The sequence below is a fragment of the Apodemus sylvaticus genome, chromosome 13, assembly GCF_947179515.1.
Source record: "Apodemus sylvaticus chromosome 13, mApoSyl1.1, whole genome shotgun sequence".
Taxonomy (NCBI): Eukaryota; Metazoa; Chordata; class Mammalia; order Rodentia; family Muridae; genus Apodemus; species Apodemus sylvaticus.
In genome coordinates, this window is record NC_067484.1 from 52,521,617 (window position 1) to 52,543,789 (window position 22,173).

The following is a 22,173-nucleotide window of genomic DNA, read 5'->3' on the forward strand; positions in this document are numbered from 1 at the left end:
GTATTTCAACAATATGTAGTGCTCTTGAGTTTGTACTTTAGTGTCTCATCTTAGTAATATATATGTATATATATATATTACTATATAATATATAATATAAAAGGACATATACATATATATCCTTACTTTTAGTTTCTTTCAGAAATCATTGAAGATTTTGGAATTATTACTTAAACATATTAAAATTTTATATGGATTCCACTTAGAAATTCCATAAACAACCAACTGAAGTATGTTCCAAGTAAATGACAGTCATTAAGTTGATGACCTTGCATAAAATCTTGAGAGGATGAATATTAGAGGGTTCTAGTCACATACTGTGCCAAGTACCAGAATGAGGTGAGTATCATAAACTATAAATTTATGTTTCATTCTACTACCATCTTAACATGTATACTTTTACCTAATGACATCCTGCCTATGAAAATTTAATTGGTCAGCAAGCTGGTTGGCTTAGAAACTCGCAAAAAATATTGCAAAGCAGTTTCACTCTAAAGGAGTAGGAAGATAATATTTTTAAAGCCAATGGGTATCTGGTTGAATGTAAGTTTTGAAATTTAAACAGCCTTTTAGTACAGAAGCACCTGGCAAGCCCTGTGACTTCTGCCACAACTTCAAACACTCTGTAGTGCTGATTTAATTCCTGAGAAAAGTATGATAGTCATGATAAAATAGCATGAGTTATGAAAGACTTTATAGAAATTCCCCTTTGATACAGTAACACTTGTGACTCCTGACACCAGCTCTGCCGAGAGAGAACCTTATTGGCCAACCCTATGGGATGCACAGGGCAGAATACAATGATTCCTGGGTTGCATACGTACTAACACCAATCCACAGAGATCACTTCTAGATCTCTGAAAAGATACTTCCATCTAGCCCTTCTCTTCTATCTTTCCCCCGTCATCACTTTAGAAATGGTCCGGAGTTTTGAGGATAGACAATAGGAGTTGAAAAGACTAGGGGGATACTGGGGAGAAATAAAGGGGGGAGGGGGGAGGAATGGTGTAGGGGATAAAGGTTCTGCAAGCCTTGCAAACTGAGTTCCAACTCAGTAGTCTAAATAAAGGTGAAAGAAGAGGACTCCACAGTGTTGTTCTCTGACCTCCACATACACACCATATCACAAGTAGTCACCTTCATAATAATACATAAAATTTGTAATTAAAAAGATATTTGGAAGTGGCAAAATCATGCTAAAAATAACATGCAGTTGGGTGGGGTGGGGGTTGGCTCTTCTACTAGATTCTTGAAGTACAGTTAGCTGTAGGGTCTGAAGTATTGAGTAAGGCTACTGAAATTCATGTTCATAAGTAAATCAATCTGTGGAACCCTTTCATAAGTAAATCAATCTGTGTAAATCCGAATTTGCAATAAAATAACTTCTGTATTGGAAATACTTTTCATGGTTGCCTGTTATTTGTGTTTTGAAACAGGGTCCTACTATGCTGGCTCTAGCTGATCATCTTTTCCCTTTGGTACAATATGAGACTGCAAGCAGGCTTAGCTAAAAAGATCATTTTTGTACTCAGAAGGAAACTACTGAAAGTTGGAACTTTATCTGAAGACTCTATTGATTCTTTTGTGGGTGGAGTTACCAAGTGACAATGCATTTAATTATCTCAATGACAGCCTGATAGAATTCTACTTTGGGAAGCAGGGACTGCTACGAGATGTTACAAGATAATTTTGAGGTATTTTTGACTTTGGCATTTTGATGTCTCAAGTGACTATCCAAAAAGCTAAAGGTATAGCCTAACAAAAACATTTCTATTCTTTCCTGCTTGGTGTCAGGGCTATGAGCAAACTGTCTTAAGCTCTGTGTGTTCCGGTCCAAACTGTATGGAACAGCCAAAACAAGGCTTCCCTCACAGTCTTCCTGGGGGTGAAGCAAGTTCTCACTCAGGTCAAGCCTGGATGTGGCCAAAATGCGTACTCTGTCAATACTGTTTATTGCTATGCTTACTTCTAATAATTGGAGGGTGAACTTTAAGACCTTTAAGTCACAGAAAGAAGATTTTATACTTCTACCACCAGTGTTTCGAACACAGGGATGCTCACGGAAGCTCAGCACAAATTTGTTGACTTATTTTACCATAAAATTCCCATTTTCAACTGATAGTGTGTTCTTTTCTACACAACCTAACATTGATTACTGTGCTGAAAAGTTGAGTATGCCTATTATCTTGATTTATGGGATCTACTTTTATGTAAATACCAAGATTATGCAATTATTCCTAATTGACCTGATGTTAGGTAGTCCATTTGTAAAATACAAGAGATGGAGCCAATTCCACGAATGTCTGTCCTCAACCTGTGGCATCTCTGCTTTATATGTCTTAATGAAAAACTGTATTTCCCAATGTGGGAACAGCACAGTGTACGGTGACATATCTACTTACTCTTTTGGTCAGCTGAGTATCCATCATGAAATTGTGCACATGTTTTTCTGCTTTGGTAAGTTCTAGCTTTCTTGCCACTACGGCTACCACCAGGGCTGTGCAACCTGCACCCTAAAAGCAAAGAAAGAGGAAACCCCCAAGAATTAATTAATACTTTTGATCCCAGCTACCTTACAGGTTGTTTTGTATCAAACATTAATTTTCTCAAGCAAAACAAAAATGATACCTTTCAATGCCTTCCATAAGCACCACAGAAAATTATGTGGTTAACAATTGTAAGCAATGTTCCTTTAAGGTATAAAATCCTAGTTTACCTATTTTTAAAACTAAAGCAAAATAATGAATAAAACACGATTTCATCACAAGGAATAAATAGCTGAAAACCAACTTCCTGAATTTTCAAACATAAATTTTCTTTAAAAACAGGAAATCTGTTATACACCTATAATTATATAAGCATATTAAACAAATTAACATAAGTACATGGACTAGAAATGAAGATTTTTAAAAAAAAACCTAGCATTTCAAAATCTTCTCTTGGGATGAGACCAGCAGGCTTTCAGGCAAGTAGGTGGAGGTACAACAGGAAGGAGAGCGGTAGACTGTCATGGAAGAACGTAGGGCTGTGAACCTGGACCCAACAAAGCATGGTGTGCAGAAAGCCAGGAGATGCCTTCATTTGGGAAGCAATGACGTTACCTTTCAAACCATAGTTCATCTAGCTAATCTTAGACAAAGGAGTATGAGAGACACTGTGGGGTACCCTAAGGGTTTTAGGCCTCTCGTTCTATGGCTAAGGTTCACTCAACCTGAGTTGTGAAGAGTGGAGGTGCCATCTTTGTGGAAACAGATCAGGACCACATGCAATGTTACATGCCACAGCCACTTCACTGGCCTGAGGCACAGCAAACCTACTGGTAGGGAAGGAGGCATGGCAGTGGCTATGAAGGAAGACCATAAATCCTGACAGAATTTTAGTCTTATGAGGCAACAGAGGAGAAAAGGGATGAGCACACTAAAGCATCCATGTAGGAGTTTCATACACAGGAGGATGATATAATACTGGTGGATCTTTCCATTCACTTGACTCTCAACCAGTTTCTAGTATCAATCTTTTGATGTCACCAAAAGGAAGAGTGCACCTTGCTGAATCAAGTCTCAAATTTCCACAAGGTAATATGCTCTTCCTGATTGCCAACAGGTCTAAAAAAATCTCATATTAAAAATGGCAAGTTGGTGTCTTCAAAGTGTACTAGTCATCATCTTAAGTAAGTAATACTGGGGAATAATGGAATATGTGACTTATTGCCCTCCTATCTGTCTCCTACATTGCCCAGTCTTTAAAGGTACTGATCTAATTAACACACACACACACACACACACACACACAAACACACACCACTAAAGTTTTAAGAAAGCTTTCAGCTTTGTCATGTCATTCACAGATACACTCACAGCTGTCATTGGTCATGGGGAGCATGTGGGCCACAGGTTGGTTCAAATTCATTTGAAAATCATTTGAAGATACAACACAATATTTAATAGGCAATAATGATTTCAGTTTTATTTTTAAATGGACCATATTGGGAAAGAAAAATGAAAAAAAAAAAAACCTACAATCAAGTCCATTTGTGAGAAGTGTTATCCAGAGTACTTTGAGTTTTAATGATTTGTTTTGTTCTGGGTTGTTTCAAATTAATGGTTGGTGCTAGTCCAACCTCTCTACACAGCCAGACTCTCCAGCTTCTTTTCCAGGGTCTAGCCTGTAATGCCATATTTGCCATACACAGGCTCCATCTATGCAGTATCCAAACTCTCTACATCTCCCACATGGTTTTCCAGGGTCTTGCCCTGTAAGTCTTCCTGACCCTACCTATCCATGTCTTTACCCCCAAACCATGGTCCTACATCCAGTGCTAATCTGGTTACCCCTGCCTTATCCACAGTATTCTCTAAACTTCTACCAGGACTCTACCTATACCCCAACCCCTAGGACATTTCCATGCCACACATCCAACCTTTCCACCCAGCCAGATCCAGATCCATCTCTATACCCATACTCTAGGCTTGGATGGGATACACATCCCTTCTGCCTACCCAACCTGATTCAATGCAAGCCGTTTCCAACCTCTATGCCCAACCCATCCACACATACTCTCTTCTAACCCAACAACATATCCATATTAGCCCTAAAACTTAAAAATAACTCCACATGCCCAGATCTCTTTGCAAGAATACAAACAATATGAAATATCAACCAAGTCTCTTTTCTTCCAAATCTACCAGTCCTGGTATTTGCTATGAGAATTGCCTAGATAAACCACAGGACACAGAATTTTTTAGAAAAAAAAGCAGAAACTTCATTAAAAAATCTAAAAAGTTTAAAATGAGGACACAAAGAAACAAATCTGTAAAATTAAGGAGAATACACTAAATGCCTGGGTGATAACAAAAAACAAAACAAAACGAAAACATAAGGAACATGGAAATGACAATAACAATCCGGAATTCAATAAGAATTCAATAAGGAGATAGAAACATTGAAGAGGACTCAACATTCAATAAACATAGAATTGAAAACCCAATAATTCAACTAGGAAACTCAAAGGAAAGTCTTACAAGCAGATTGAACACAGCAGAAGATATCTTCAAGACTATCAGGACTTGAAGAGAAAGTAGAGGATGATCTAGACCAAAGAAGCAAGGGATACAAAAATCTTAATAAAACACATGAAAGAAACATCCAGAATATGTGAAATACCATGAAAAAAATTAACAATTGCAGGCATAGATGAGAAAGAAGAACCCCAAGTAAATAACATAGACCAGATCAACCACAAGATCTTCCCCAAACTAAGATAGAAGAAGCACACAGACCACCAAGTAGACAACACCAGAAAAGATCATCCCATGTCATTACACAGTTAAAATACTAAGCATAACGCACAAAGACTGTTGATAGCTGCAAGAGTCAACAAATATATAAGTCGCATAAAGGAAGACCCATTAGAAAAACAGCTGATTTCTCAACTGATAATCAAGATGCTGAGGTAATTCATTATAAGTCCAAAAATACTAGAAGACTATGACAGCCACCCTAGACTAATGTACCCAGCAAAATTATCTACCATCACTGAAAGAGGAAAAAAATATAAGAAGCAGTATTTTGGGCTGAAGAGAGAAATGATTATAATAGAGATACTGTGATAATAAATTTGATGTCATGACTATGAAACCCAAAGCATCACTAATAATATAAACAAGAATACTAAAAAACCTACAACACAATGACCAAAACTAACACATATTTCAATAATAATTTTTAATATCAATGGCCTCAAATTTCTAATCAAAATATACAAGTAGACTGGATGAAACAAAATTCATCTACATCTTTTATCTACAAGAAACACGTCTTGGTTTAAAGAGAGGTATTCCCTTATAGTAAAAGGAAAGAACAACAGTACTCTATCCTTTCAAATGGATAACAAATCAAATGGGACCAGGAAGCAGGCACCTATCCTAATATCTGACAAAACAAACTTCAAACAAAAACTAAGCAAAGAGATATAGAGAGGCACTTCATACTAATCAAGGGGATAGTAAAGATGAACATATCATTATCCTAACCATAGATGCACCAAATTCTATTGTACCTAATTTCATTAAAAAAAATGTATCCCTGGATTTAATTATACAGATTAACACCAACCTATCAACAGTAGTTTCTTTCAATACCTACTTTGTCCAATAGACAGGTCTTTTAGACAAAAAAATAAAATTAACAGGGAAATATCAGAACTAATTAACAGCAGATATCAACTGGACTTAACAATCCACCAGGTGAAAAGGAAGTCCATATACTGTAAAACAATCTTTGCTAGCTATACATGTGACAGAGGATTAACATCCAGAATATATAAAGAACTTTAAAAAAAAAACCCAAGATGATGATAGTCATTCAAAAACGGTCTTGAGATCTGAACATTGAGATTCTTCTGAAATGAAAAAAATGGCTAAAAATAATTAAAAAAAATTAAAATCTCCATGGCAATTAGGAAAATGAAAATCCAAACAACTTGGAGATTTCATCTTGCTGAAGTCATAATGGCAAAGATCAACAAACAAGAGAGAATGAATTGTGGGGTAGGTGAGGAAAGAGGACTCCATCCTCACTGTAGGGAGTGTGGGGAAAGGAAACTCTCCTTTGCACTGTTGGTGGGATTGCAATCTCGTCTAGCCATTCATTCTTGAGGTTTGTGTGGAATTCTCAAAAGGCTAAAAAAGAAGAATCTACCATAAGACCGGTATACCACTCTTTGGCATATGCCCAAAGGACTCAACATCCTATTTCACAGAAACATAGCCAGCCATGCTCACTGCTGCTCTATGCACCATAGCTAAGGAATGGAAACAGCCTAGAGGTCCTCAAGCAATAAATGGGTAGTGAAAATACGGTACGCACACAGTATGGAATACTATTCTGTTGTAAAGAAAAGTTAAGTTATGAACATTGTAGGTGTATGGATAGAACTAGAAAGGACATAGTGCATGAGGTAACTCATGAAAGAAAGACATCACATGTTTTCTATTGTTAGAAACTCCCATTTAACCTTCAGGTATGAGTACCTATCCTGGAGTAACAGTAGAAACAGGAAGGTAAAATGACAATCTGCTGAATAGTTTTATGTCAACTTGACACAAGCTAAAGTTATTTGAAAGGATGTAACCTCAAGAAAAAGTCTCCATGAGATCAAGCCGTAGAAACTGTAGAGAGTATGTAGAAAGCTGACTCTCATTCTCACTGTAGGGAGAGGCAACCCTGTAGGGTATTTTCTTAATTAGTGATTGACAAGAGAGGGAGGGTGGAGGGCCCAGCCTATTGTGGGTGATGTCATCCTGGGATGTATAACAAAGCAGGATAAGCAAGGCATGGGCAGCAAGCCAGTAAGCAGCAAGCCAGTAAGCAGCAAGCCAGTAAGCAGCAAGCCAGTAAGCAGCAAGCCAGTAAGCAGCAAGCCAGTAAGCAGCACTCCAGCATGGCCTCTGCATCAGCTCCTGCCTCTATGTTCTTGCTCTGTTTGAGTTCCTGTCCCAACTTCCTTCAGTGATATATAAGTGTAAACCAAAAAAAACCCATTTTTCCCCAAATTGTTTTGGTCATGGTGTTTCATAATAGCAATATATATGTTAACTAAGACAGGGACTATTGCTCTGATAGGTGAAAGGGAGATCAACAGAAAGAGGAATAAGCAGTGTATAAATGATTTGCTTGGGAAACCAGGAAACAACAGGAGACTCTAAAAGAGGGCTCTAATTAGGGAGGAGAAAAAGGATAAATACAGAAGGAGGGCAAAACAACAGTAAGAAAAGTCAAGATGGAGCACACTATCAACTACCCAACAACAACAACAACAGCAACTTATAACACACACACACATATAAGTAAAATGGAAATTTCCCATCTGGGCTGATAATGATCCCTACAAGAGCCAAAGATCATTTGTTAAAAACCACAGCACCATAAATGAGAAGTCCTCTTTTCTTTGAGTTGTTGGTCAGGCATGTCAAAGAGACTCCCAAAACATTACAGACTATTACTATTGCCTTTGGTTAGGACCCAGGGGTACAAGTTAAGTCCCTGTTGCTGAAGACATCAGAAGCCCCTGAGCTGGAACTGACTGTCTCAAGAACCAGTTTTCATGGAATCCAAAGGTACCATGCAAGCTTCCAAAGGAGGGAAGCAATCAGCAGGCCTACTCAGCTATGACACATATGAACTAAAACAATCAACTGGCATGGAGCAATAACCTTAAGAGTTCAGTAGTGGCACACATGCCTTAACAGTAACTACAACTCTCTAATGAAACTAAAACCATGCATGGAACTAGAAACCTAATCAACTACACAGAACTAGATCTTAAATGGTAGTTATAGGTTCTCTTTTAACTAAACAAGCATATTTGGTTATTTATTTATTTATTTTCAAGACAGGGTTTCTCTGTAAAGCCCTGGCTGTCCTGGAACTCACTCTGTAGACCAGGCTGGCCTCAAACTCAGAAATCCGCCTGCCTCTGCCTCCTAAGTGCTGGGATTAAAGGCGTGCGCCACCACCGCAACTCTTTTTGCAACAGATAGAGAGTGCTACAAAAACCACAACCAATCAAAATGCAGAGTTGTGTAGTTCAGCCTTAATCAATATATCCACAAAATAACTCCTGTGCCTAAGGCCCAGGGAACATTACAGAAGAGGAGAGCAGAAAGACTGTAAGACACACAGGATCAGGGAGTTTGGTGTGAGACTGTCTCCTAGTAATGCAGAAGCTACATCCATAAAGTCTCGCTCATACAACTGTCTAAATTTGAGCTGAATGAGGACAACAGTGTGGACAGGGAACAGGCCATAAGACCTCAACCTTACAGACCAAATAATTACAGTCAACCAAGGAATGCTGAGAGTGGGAGAAACCAGCGTCCCCAGAGAAGCGTATGCCAATTTGTTATCCAACACCAAATGGTCAGCCCCGAAAACACTTATAAAAAGTAACATTTTACAGACTATGCAGATTATATTTGGGATTATTCATGTATATGTATAGATGCTTGTAACAACAATTAATGAAAAAAGGCTATGAATTTAATAGAGAATAGAGGGGAGTGTTTGGAGGGAGGAAATGAAAACAGGAAAGTATATATTATAATCTAAAAAAAAGAAGGAAAAAGAAAATGGCAGCTTTTATAAACAGTACATACTCTGTGTAAATGATCAAACATTTAAAAAGTAAAATAAATTGTCTTTTAAGAAATTATTGGCTGGAAACATGGCTCACCGGTTCAGAGCACTGACTGCTCTTCCTGAGCAGTCCTGAGTTCAATTCCCAGCAACTACATATTGGCTCACAACCATCTGTAATTGGATCCAATGCTCTCTTCTGGTATGTTTGAAGACAGCTATAATGTACTTATATAAATAAAATAAATGAAAAAAAAGCATCTTTAAAAAAAGAAGAAAATATCTAATCTTACTGTTGGATACATTCCTATAAGCATTAGTAAATTCAATTTACAGATACTTTGTTATAAGTTTATAGAATTTTTCCATTTCTATTTGAATTAATAAACATGACTTAGTACTGAGTTATAAGCCCAAAGAGTGAATAGGAATTGGGGTGGGAATCCCCAAGAATGAGCTACTGCCATTAGCGTAGAATGGTAAGAAAAAGAAGAGGAAAAATGATAATGTAAATATATTTGTTTACCCTGCTATAGCCTGATAATTATAATCACATAGATAAGGCCCCAATGAGCAGATGCATTTTACATAAATTTACAGTGTTTGACGATCTTCTTTTACCTAGTTCTGTGAAGTAAGTTATCACCAGAAAGGAAAAGACTATAATCCGAGACACTGTCTAGTTAATCCTTGGCTTTTAGATCCACTGAAAGCTAAATTAAGCTAGGATTCAGTTGTTGACCTGGATTAACATTGATTTCATTTCCCGCCCTTAGTCCCGCACTATGATATTGATATCTATATTTAGTATCACATATTTTCCATATGTATGATCATTTCCATATCCATGATACATTATATATCAAAACAAATGTCAGTTTACCTAATTTTATCTGGTGAACTCTTCAAGTACAAAGGCTTAACTATTGAGCAATATTGTTAAATATCAAATAAGTCACCACTATTCCTTTTTAATGTTTGTTTGTTTGTTTGTTTAATGTGTGTATGCCATGTGTTTGGTTGGACTGCACATGGGTCTGGCAAGAGCAGTCACCCAGCCTCCGAGTCTTTACTCCAACCCTGTAACTGCTGCAACTTTCAAATCAATAGTTCACAGCTTTGATCATGAACTAGACTCACAAGAGCTCCACTGTTGAGAACCGGTATCTGTAACCTATTCAATCCTGCAGTGATTGATTCGCTGGCAGTCTGTCCTGTAGACAAAGGAGGATGTGAACAGAATATAGCAAGCTGAACTTAACCTTAAAAAGAGTGATAGCTTTTTAAGTTACTGGTGAAGATGGTAGAAGATGCAGGTGTGAGGGGTGACGGGTACCATGATAATCTGTGCTCCCTGAAGACAAAGTGGTTTTATTGCTAGATCTTGATGAAGGAAGAGCAGATTTTAGGAAGAAACATCTGTACCTATGCAGTTGGCTTTTGGTTACAAAATCTAAATAACTCTGCCTGACAGTGAACGGCTGATTAATCACTAGCCACCTGCACCTTCCTCTGCCCAGGCTAACACTCGATGGACCCACAGGGACACCTGTTGCTTATTTGATCACTCTTGCTTCTTAGTGGGGGCAGCTGGGCTCCTCCAATAGGCAGAGAATGTGAAAACCAAGGGGCTCCAAACTGCTACAGACAGCCGTGACAGGGCAGTTGGCACAAGACAATGAATATTTCTCTCCCTGGGCAGGTGGCCACTGCTGAGATCCTTCTGGAAAGAAATCAAAATCCTAATAGGAGTGGAAAATCACTGGCATCCAGAGCCTTGGGAAGCAGTTTTTTCTTGCATTTATTCTGGGCCCTCCTCTTTCCTATTGCTGGCCCGTTTCTTGATGAGTGCTCTCTAACTCACCAAATGACTTGTGCTTTCAAACGAGCACCTTGGGAGCAGAGCAGAGAAGCAAGCGGATCCAACGATTTAGTAATTTCTCAACTGTTACCTATACTTTTCACCCCCTTATCCTGTCTGCCTGTAAGCTGTACCCAGTCAGGCATTTAGAAACCCTGTTGTTGATGTCAAGTATGATGCCTACGCCAGTAATCCCAGCACTTGGGAAGTTGAGGCAGGAAGAACAGGAGTTCAAGGTCATCCTCAGCTACATCAAGAGTTGGAGGTTGACATGGGTGTATAAGAGAGACAGTCTTAGAAAGCCAACAAATTACATAAAAATAAAAAAAAAAACAGAAATGAAGGAGGTGTCTAAGTTAAGATTTTACTGCTGTGAATAGACACCATGACCAAGGCAATTCTTATGAGGAAAACATTTAATTGGTACTGGCTTACAGGTTCAGAGGTTCAGTCCACTATCATCAAGATGGGAGCAGCTTCCAGGCAGATATGGGTCTGGAGGAGCTGAGAGTTCCACTTCTTATTCCAAAGGCAGCTAGGACAAGAGTCTTAAATCCCAAGCCCGCAGAGACACCACCTACTTTAACAAGGCCATACCTATAGTGCCACTCCTTGAGCCAAGCATATACAAACCATCCTAAGAGGGAAAATCATTAAACCTTTTAAACACAAAGCCTTAACTTAAATACAAAGACATCTTTTCCATATGTTTCAGTGTCCTTCAGTGTAATTAGGGAAACCTTAAGTTCAGACCTATCTGAGTTCTTTAAATATGTATATGTGTGCAGAATTATGTTTCAAAAATAACTCTGGTTGTTTAATTTTTTACAGTTGTGCAAACCAGAACTGTTGGTCTCAGAACAGTTTCAGAGTTCGAGGAGAATTCCTGGCCACAGGCAAGTGTCTGTAGTAACTGAGTCATTGCTCCTATCTATTCAGTGTCTACTTCAGGGCCATTCTGTTTCATAATGTAAGAATGCAAGTGTGGTTTTATACTTTCTCCAGTACACAACCACCACAGCTCATGTAAAAACAGTTGGGACTAACATATGTTCCTCTCTGGAATTAAGATCCCTGTATGCCTTTAATACGATGAGTCATGGTCCTTTCACCAAAGTTAGGAAATAAATCCTGGCTTCTTGTCACCCATTTTAATTTCTGTTTTTAATGAGAATCCAAAGCAAATCATTAACCTGCCTTCTGGTCACCAAAAGCTAATTCAAGGACAGGGTGGTTGTGACCTCATGTATTAAAAATAAGAGTGTTAAGTTTTGCATCTATGTGTAGTTTATCATCTTTTCATCTACTAAAGTAAATGATAAATAGGAAAGAAAGTTGGAAAAAGGAAGAGGGGTGGAGCCAGCTTGTGTCAGAAAAAGCAAGTCATGAGAAGCACTATGAGTGCTCTGGAGCCTGAGCAGGTCAAACTCAAATGGGAGCTGGCCAAAGTTTTAACCCATTCCCAACACGTGCAGAGTAGTCACTGGTGACAGATAAAAGTGCCGGCTTCCCCTCTCCGTCTCCCACTAGACCACAGAAGTGGCAGCTATTCTCACATCCAGGATGCAAGAGAAGCTGAAGATATCTACCTCCCTGAACTGCTCCTTGATTGGTGCTCAAGAAATTCGACAGCATGGCGTTTTCATGTCCGGTCACCTAGTGACGGTGAATCCTTTAAGTGCTTCCAAGAACCATCTTGAAATACTACTTTGGGATGAAGTTAACTTAAAGACACAGGCATAAAAAAGGAAGCTGCTTTGATAGAGCACTGCAGGACCATTTCAATTACTGCTTATAAAAAGACACCTTCTGAAGATCTAACTTAATAATGGAATTCATGATTTTCATTTTAATCCCAGAATCCCGAACACTATGGTTAATGGCCTGTTAAAACCACTAAGGGTCATAGTATTTCAGTTTTAAGTTATTCTTGTGTGGTTTGTATAATAGTTTATTAGAGTGCAAACAGCATTTTAATAGCCAATTTAGAGTATTCAATGATAATCAAGATTTACCAAAAATATAATTCTTAAATGTCCATCTTTTAATCTAAAATGAACTCTTCATTTTAGAATTAAATTTAGCCACTTAAAGGTTAGCCTTTATTTTATGTATATGAATGCTTTGTCTGTATGTATGTTGGTGTACCCTGTGTACTCCTGGTGCGTGCAGAGGTCAGAAGAGGGCATCAGATCCCCTAGAACTGGAGTTATGGATGGTTTTAAGCCACCATACAGGGACTTGGAATTTAATCCGGCTCCTCGTGCAATAACACAGCAGCATCTTTTTAGTCCTTAACTTTCATTTTAATATATCTATCAACTTGTTCTTCAAGACAAAGGCAAGCAAATATTTGACAATATCACCTACTTTTGTATTTCTGAGGCTGACTGATTCAATAGCTAAGAAGCAAAAATATATTTTAGTGCCCTTGCCTGACACACAAATAATTATGCTTTCATAATAACTAGGTAAAACATCAATTTTGGCAAATAAAACACTCTAAATCATTCAAGTTAATATTACAACCCATGAGAGTATTACAACATTTCCTCAGGTCATGAAAATTATTTCCCTTTATCAAAAATGTCCTTCCTCTGATTGTCTTTAAATGAAGCTGGCATTACTGCTGGAAGTCAAGTGTTCATTTTAAATGCCCTCAACCCAAGGAAGGGTGTGCTCAGGGCTGTTTTAGTACCAGGATGAAGCCCGCGGGACCAGGAAACCCATTTCTAGGATTTGCTAGGTCAGCTCATTCTTGTACTCTTGGGCAGGAAACAGGGAAGTATTGCATAAAACTGGTCATCATCCCTGAGTCGCTCTGCATTTAACGTTTTTTATTGGAAAGGGTGCCAGTGTGAGTTCATGAACTTAGAGAGTGAAGGGCAGTTCTGAAAGCTAAAGTGCTACATGGTTAGACAATTTAGATGGTGCTATGTCCTAGCAGGTCATAAGAGCGCCTAGCTACACTTGCCGGTCACTGGGGAAAAGCAGCTGTCATGTTCCTTATAAAATTGCCCTGAGATTGATCTGAGTTAATCCAGGAAAGGACTAAAGTTCTGGTTAGGCAGTTGATCAGGAACTTAGTTTTTTTCTGACTGACAAAGTCCAGAATTCTCCTTTCCTTTCTGAATGTACTACACTTCTGCATGAAGTTAAACATCTACTCCTGTTGATGGACCTTATGTGATGGGATTCAATGTGACTTGAGCTAATTCATTGCTCTAGTCCAGGACGCCTTTGAACTGAGTTCAGAGGGTAACCCCTCAACTCACACCAAAATATCCTACAACCTTGCCGCTCATGGAATTGGTATCCAGTGTTCTAGAGTGGTATAGAGGCTTTACCCTGGACTGACATTGTCTTTGCTTCCTGAATAAGTTTAAAAAGTATTAATTAGTGTGGTCTTTTCAAACTGCTATGTACTGGGAAATCTTTATACAGAATTATTAGTGAGATAGAAGAAACCTGACTAACCCGGAGATCCCACTTTGTTTTATCAAGTCTAGTATACTTATTAAGAACCACTTACACTCACACCTTTGAATGGATGGCTATTGCTCTATATTTAAAGTCAATTCTGCCTCAGAATTCATTTATCCGTAGTCTGAAGGGCCAAATGGCCAAGAGTTACCATCACATTATAGAAGTAGGAAAGCCAAAGCTTTGTGTGATCTTTCTAATAAAAGTAGAAAGGCACCCTTATCAACATGGTTCCTTTTGAAACAATCATAGATTAAGGAATATGGGAAAATGCATAGCTTGCTGGATGTGCTACATACATATGTATAGACAGAAAATGGGAGAAAGGATAGTGCTAGGTAAAATGATGATTCCTATTGTAAAATTGGAGACAGTAGAAACTAGTTGGTACTGAAAAAAAACTTGAACTTGAAACTTGACCATCCATTTGCCTTCAAAAAGAGAAGGAAATGAGTTAGAATTCAGTTCATTGTTTAATAGAACATCCCAAACAGGACATCTTCGGGTCCTCAGTGTTTCCTCAAACGGAGGGAGAGTCGAGGAATTATACTTCTATAACCTTAATGCTTTTGTACTAAAAGAAAGGTAGTGTGATTTCTGTTAAGCTCTTCCATGGTTTAGGGGCAGGGGCTGAGACGAGGATTAAGATGACTCAGTGGTGAAGTGCCTGACAAGTAACTAACAGGAGCGACTTTGGGTCCAGCATTCCTGCAGACGGTGGCATGTGGGGTCTGTTGGCCAACCAGTCTACACAAATCAGTGGGCTGAAGCATAAGGAGAGACTCTGTTTCAAAAAATAAGGTGGAGACTTATTTAGGAAGATAAATGATTTTGACCTCTGACCCTTCCAGACATGTAAACATGAACGAAAAACATGCAAAAGAGAGGAAGAGAGAGATCTTATTTATAGATAAATCTTGGCATAAAGCAGATTTCTATTTTATGTTTCTTATCATGTATAAGAGAAAAAGAGAGGGAGAGGGACAGGAAGGGGAGAGAGAGAGAGAGAGAGAGAGAGAGAGAGAGAGAGAGAGAGAGAGAGAGAGAGAGAGAGAGAGAATGGGAATCAAACTAGGACCTTCAGCATACCAAGCAAGTACTTACGGCTGAGGTAGATCTCCAATTCCAATCTTTAATTTCTTCCTGAAATCCATCAGTATCTAAATCTCTCCCTATTTTAGGAATTCCATAAGCACCTATTTCTAATACTGTAAACAAAGCTAGATATTACAAGAAAGGCTTTGTGCTTTCAATTCCCAATAAGCAATTCAGGTAAGGATAGGCTAAAAGTTTTAAGATTTATTTATTTATTTATTTATTTATTTAATGTAGATGAGTACTCTATATGCATGTATGTATGACAGAAGAGGGCATTAGACAGAAGGAGTCATCAGATCACTTTATAGATGGCTGACAGCCACCATGTGGTTGCTGAGAATTGACCTCCTGAAGATCAGCCAGCAGTCTTTACTGATGAACCATCTCTACAGCCCAGGGCCAAAGTTTATTATATCTCTATCAATGGCCCCCCTCCCAGATCCCCTCCCCAAATTCCTCCCTCTATGCCTGGACAGGTCCAATTTTTATAATGTTCCTTGGATTTCTGTTAGAAATGTTACAGAAAACAATCTCTCCTCCTGGCTTCATGATATATTTCTGCCCAGAGTAGTGCAGAAATAAACTTAGTCTAATGTCCTTGTCTCTAAAAATATATGACCCATGACACAAATTCAGCTTTTCAAAAACTTCTAAATTATACCCTAATTTTGAGTTTTGACTAATGTAAGCAGCAAGGACCATGGCAAGCTATAATTCATCAGTGTCAATTAGCTTTAGGAAGAAAACAAGCTGGGCTCCAAGGAGTCTTTGTAGGTGTTAGCATGTAGACCAACTCTCCTTCAAAACAAAAACCAACCACATGAAGGTTTAAATTCTATAAAAATGTTACAGACACGAGGGTTACAAAGCTGAGCAAGTAAGAAGAGAAGGCCGAGAGTTCTGGAAGTAACATTCAGTGACGCAGAGTGACCCTGGGCTGTCTTAGGAGGACTGTAAATTGTATATTTTTATTCACAGTTTATTAAAAGACTAGAGCTGAGGGAATCTGTCAATACACAGTTTACATAATATATGCTATAAAGATCTAAAAGAATAGGCAAGTAAATACCGAAATAAGTAATCTCTGGCTAAGTGCTTAAGAATTATCATACTCCCTCTAATGAAAAGAAAGCAAAGACAAACAAAATTTGTCATACGTACTTCATCTTCAAGAAACTAGCCTTGTCTAATGTTATCTTCTTTTACAAATCTCACTCTGACATTCCCCACAGTATATTTACTTTGCCTCCATGCATTGCTCTAACTCTCTAAGGAATTTACAGAGGCTATAATCTACTTCTTAGACATGTACCCTGAAGACTGCCCAGTAGCCTGACATTATTGTTCTCAAGGGAGGGCCACTGCACGGTTCCAAAACACTTCAACAAAGGCTACTCAAGGATTTGTGGATTTTTCTATGGTTACAAGAAAACAGTCTTTAATCACATCAGTTAAACAATCTGCTCTTATATGGGAGAGAGAATAGAGCCCCCGAGTTTCAGAATGGACTATTGTTACACTGTGAGCTTGCAGAGCAAGAATGAAGTCATGTACATTTCATTACAAAGAACTGTTTTTGTCTGTATAGATAAAAGGATGCTTAGAACATCTTTTCCAAAACAAAGATCAGTAGTAAAACCTAATCACAGAAGCAGTTAAAGGAGGCAAACCAGAGATTCTGTGCAGCCAGACAAGACTTTGAAGAGGCAGTTCTGGAGACATTAGACCCAAAGCAATATTAAGAGAAGACAGATGTATCCCAAGGTGCCTGTGCCTAGGAAAGGTTAAAGTCAAATTTGTGTCTGCAACAAAGGTATATGAGCCTCTCAGTCACCCCTCAGTTAATAATAAAATGGGTATCTCTTTCCAACACCTAGCAAGTTGATCTTGAGAAGCACTGAGGTAAGACTGTAGTTATCATTTCTGTGTTTATAAATAGCATTGATAATGTCCCTTGTGGGCTTGTTATAGGACCTTCCAAAAATACACTTCTATATATTTTATTTTCCAAAGTTTTATGCTATACAATAAAATGCTATTATTTGAGGGGAAATGGGAGATATTTTAAAATATCCAACATTTAATGAGCTATACCAGGTATGATGAAAAAAATGTTAAGTTCACTAAGTTTACAAAAATGTGTTTTTATTTTACAAGGAAATAATGTTAAATTATGGCTCCAAATTCTTATAATTTGGGCTGGATGATCATCCTGATAGTAGTCTTTAAAATTGGTATGGCTACTTTTCTTATCTTTGGTCAGGTCTATCCAGGGCAGAAGCATGTCCCCATTTTCCTGATGCTAAGGCTCTCAGTCCTTTTAGGTAACTAAAATCTTTAGCACCATCTTCCTCAGCAGATGTTGCAAGGGACTCCATTCTGGGTGGACCTAAAAAGGCCAACTGGTATTCTCTCCTGTGTGTGGACATTATAATGTTGAGCTGACATCTTAATGTGACCCTTTAGTGTACACACCTGAGTTTCTGTGCCCATGACCTCTCTGCTACCTTACTGGGTCAAATGGCCACCAACACAATCTGCCCTGAGGAATTCTCCACTGCGAAGAGCAAAGTGTCATTTGACTGTAGCTTTCTGACTTGAGGTCTTGGTCAATAGTGCTTTTCCTGCCACAATATATTCTCAGTAGGCTCAAATACCAGTGACCAAGTTCAAAGGTACTTGGTCACTCTTACTTTGCCTTAATCTCCAATCGGTCTTCAAGGAACTCAAGCCTGGGGTAGTTCAGTTCTCATGATCTGCCTACCTTTCCTGCCCCTATGAGGAAGATTTTCATTTCATTTAAAGTTAACTTTACATTTCCTCTGGTCTACACCAGTACTTTGGCTAGAGAGGTGTGGCCACCTTATTTCTCTTTCTCAAGGACATAATGCTTTCCCAGTTTATATATAACAAAATGAATGGCGTGTGTGCAGTTCAGGGTACAGGATAGTGGAAGAGGGGTACATACTATGCCCAAGTTTGCTAGGCTTCCTGGGAAAAGACCCAGCATCACTCACCACTACAGCAAACCTTCCCCCAGTGTCCTGCAATCCCTGTTCCCAACCGTGCATGTTACCCATCACTCGGGCCCATGCACTTTAGTCAAATGCACTGCACTCTTACATCTTGTAACTTTCAGACAGAATGTTTCCAATTCCTGAACCAGAGGTCTCGGTACCCTATAGGTAATTCATCTGATGAGGTCCATTCTTATTTCTTAGTTTCCTAAACAATTTGAGATTTACTTCTTTCTGTAAGTACTCCAGGTGTAATTAACAATCATTTGTCAGTTATTTTCAAAACACGAGTTTGTGCTGGAGGCTCCATGGAGGCAGGATGGGGACAGCTTGTGTTTTGTTTTGATGCATTTTCCCAGTAGCTCTAAGACCCCTGCCTTTCATCCAACCAATATTCATTAACAAAAAAACGTAACACTATATAATGTAGAATAGGTCTTTAAGCCTTCAGCATATTTCCAAACTTGTTCTTATGAGCAAATCAGTAAGGGACAATCATTTATACATATGGAGTGCTTCTGGCCTCTTCTTAAACATAAATAAGATAGGTGGAAGGGGAAAGGCACTCACCATGATTCCAGTAAGCAAGCAGACTCCTTTCCCACAGTATGTGTTAGGTACCATGTCACCATAACCAATGGAGAGAAAAGTTATTGATATTAACCACATTGCTCCAAGGAAGTTGCTAGTGACATCCTGTTGATCATGGTACCTGAAAAACAGCAAGTAGAGCCAGGGTTTATAACTGCCCTCCAGTACAGCAGCAAACAACAATTTCATTGATTTGATGACTTCACTATACCATTTATAAACTCTTCTCTTTAGATGTACTGAGGGATTACAAATATAAAGTCTACTTAAAAAAAAAATAACCAGAATGAATCATTTACAGGATGAAAATCAATCCTCACTGCTGTAAGGTCCATACATGCACACATGTTCCTCTGTAGACTGAGTCTTAGCCTTCCATGTGCTTATGTGCCCAACATTTGTGACAATGTGTCCTGTCCCAATCTCATGGTGCATGTGTAGTAAGAAGAGTCATGCTGTGTCCTCTCCTGGGACTATGTTTACTACCTTGTCATACTTGTCGCCCTTCTCAATACATTTAGGTTGACATGTACATGCTGTCTGACACACAGAGATATAATAATCAGGCCATGCTGATTATCAGCCCTGGAAGAGTCTTCTGTGATTCATCTTTGGAACATTCCAGGGCCAAGTGGCCCTCTTCAGTCTCTACATTTAAACTTGACCTGTGGTCACCAACAGAGTTCTTTGCTTTTGACGCACTTCCCACTAAGGACACTAGCTGAGAGTCCTTCACTGGCCTCATTTCTTGCTGTGCCTTCTAAATACAGAGAAGTTAAGGCCCTGTTTCCTGTTACCTGTATTAAAAAAAGAAGTGACAGGTTGGTGTGATCAGAACCCAGCATCAGGAACAATGAGGACAACTACTATATTATGCTGTGAATAGGATGGGGTAGAAACATTGACTGTGCCATGTAGATGTTCCTTTACAGGATGTCCCAGAAGGCTACCCTTATTAGAGTCCAGGAGGCATTTCTAGCATGCCATGGAGACCGATGGGTACATTTCCACCAATTATGATGGTAACATAATGAGCAAAATGTGTCCAATTTCCACATAAGGGACCTGTGCTTCAAAACATACATAAGTCAGCTTTGGCTTATACCCCATTCATGGTATCAAGGTGCATTAGTGAGTACTCCCTGCCACACTTGTTTGGGGAATATGTTTCCCTACCTGTGCTGTGGGCTGCACAGGACAGATAAGGGGGCAAATTTTCTCATTTTTTTCTTCAATTTTTATTTGTGAAATGAAAACTTTTTGGCAAAGCATGATTTACTTTGTCAAGAGTTCATACCTCTAATCTCTCACAAACCACATAAAGTACATTATGCTAATTTTGCTCTCAGTAGGGTCTCAGCCATGTCCCTGTTAAGCATGTAATATTTTATAACCTAGACCATCAGTGGCAGAAATTACTGTTCTCCTAACTCTCCTTGTATCTACAGTTGTGTCCTAGACAGTTTCACCTTCTAGTCTTAGCAACACACCAAGTGAATCTTCACTTTGAATGGCTTCTACCCCACCACTGCAAACCAGAAGACTTATCTTTGAGGCATGTGGTTTTACCTTTGGCAGAACAATTAACTGCAAAGAAGTTCTAGATTTGCTACTACAACTTGGGGTCCCTCAGAACACCTGTCTCCCTACTGCCTATAAGCAAACTTCAGCCTTGATGTGGATATAGACATTCACTTTTCTTTTTAGCACTTTATATTTGGTTTTCAAGATGTGGTGTGGTGCACAACCTCCCATGGGAACCTGAAGCACTCACTGGAAACGTCCAGCCTGCTCTTCTTCAGTATATTCACGCTTGACTACAAAATATAAAATATCTTAAATGCACAACTAGTCTCCTCCTTCGTCCCTGTGTTAGACGCTCACTGCACCCCACTGCAACGTTAGTGGATGCTTATAAAATGGTGTGCGACTTATGCTGTGCCAGAGGCCATAAACCCATAGTGGAAGGTCTAATTGGAAACACGTATGTTTTTAGAAGTTGAGATTTTATACTTGGGATTCCATAAATTACCTTTTTTTTTTTTTTTTTTTTTTTTTTTTTTTTTTTTTTTTGCTTATGAGTTAAAAACTCTGAAAACAGCTCAGAGGGGGGAAAACCCTCTCATACTAGTGTTTATGTTATATTTAGACAGGCTCAGTTGTGAATAGTCAAAGTGAGGTAATTAAGGACCAAATTAGACACTATTAGAACAATCACCTGATTTCTTTCCTAGCAACTCAAACCCAAATATTATATTAGAATCATCAACATGGTGACACTATCACTTAGACCATCCGTAGCTTTTGGGTCAATGCCAGAGTCATAGCACCATCAATGATTAATGCATATGATTTAAGACTAAAGAGATATGCAAATCTTTCTTATATTGAATCACTTCACAGACTAGTCAGAGAACTCTACTCTTTTTTATTGGATATTTTCTTTATTTACATTTCAAATGTTGTCCCCTTTCCTGGTTATAACCCCCAAAACCCCCTATCCTATATCCCTCCCCCTGCTTCTATGAGGGTATTCCCCACCTCCCCCCACCTCCCCACCCTTGAATTCCCCTACACTGGGGTATTGAGCCTTCACAGGACCAAGGGCCTCTCCTCACACTGATGTCCCACAAGGCCATCCTCTGCTACATATGCAGCTGGAGCCATGGGTCCCTCCATGTGTACTCCTTGGTTGGTGGTTTAGTCCTTGGGGGATCTGGGGGTCTGGTTGGGTCATATTATTGTTCTTTCTATGGCACTGCAAACCCCTTCAGCTCCTTCAGTCCCTTTTCTAATTCATCCATTGGGGACCCCATGCTCAGTCCAATGGTTGGCTGTAAGCATCTACCGTTGTCAGGCTTTAGCAGAGCCTCTCAGGAGACAGCTATATCAGGCTCCTGTCAGCAAGCTCTTGTGGGCATCCACAATAGTGTCTTGGGTTTGGTTACTGTATATGGGACAGATCCCCAGGTGGAGCAGTCTCTGCAT

At 39.0% G+C, this 22,173-nt stretch overlaps 1 protein-coding gene across 1 annotated transcript in view; it reads right to left on the reverse strand.

Moving 5' to 3' along the window:
- The window catches only part of Kcnn2 (potassium calcium-activated channel subfamily N member 2), a 31,997-nt gene extending 12,707 nt beyond the window's left edge, over positions 1-19,290 (reverse strand). Inside the window, exons 1-2 of the mRNA XM_052155456.1 lie at positions 19,165-19,290; positions 2,403-2,513 (exon numbers count right to left, since the gene is read on the reverse strand). Of these exons, the coding sequence (XP_052011416.1) occupies positions 2,403-2,513; positions 19,165-19,263 (210 nt within the window). The 5' untranslated portion in view covers positions 19,264-19,290. The remainder of the gene's footprint in view (positions 1-2,402; positions 2,514-19,164) is intronic.
- Positions 19,291-22,173: the final 2,883 nt, after the last annotated feature.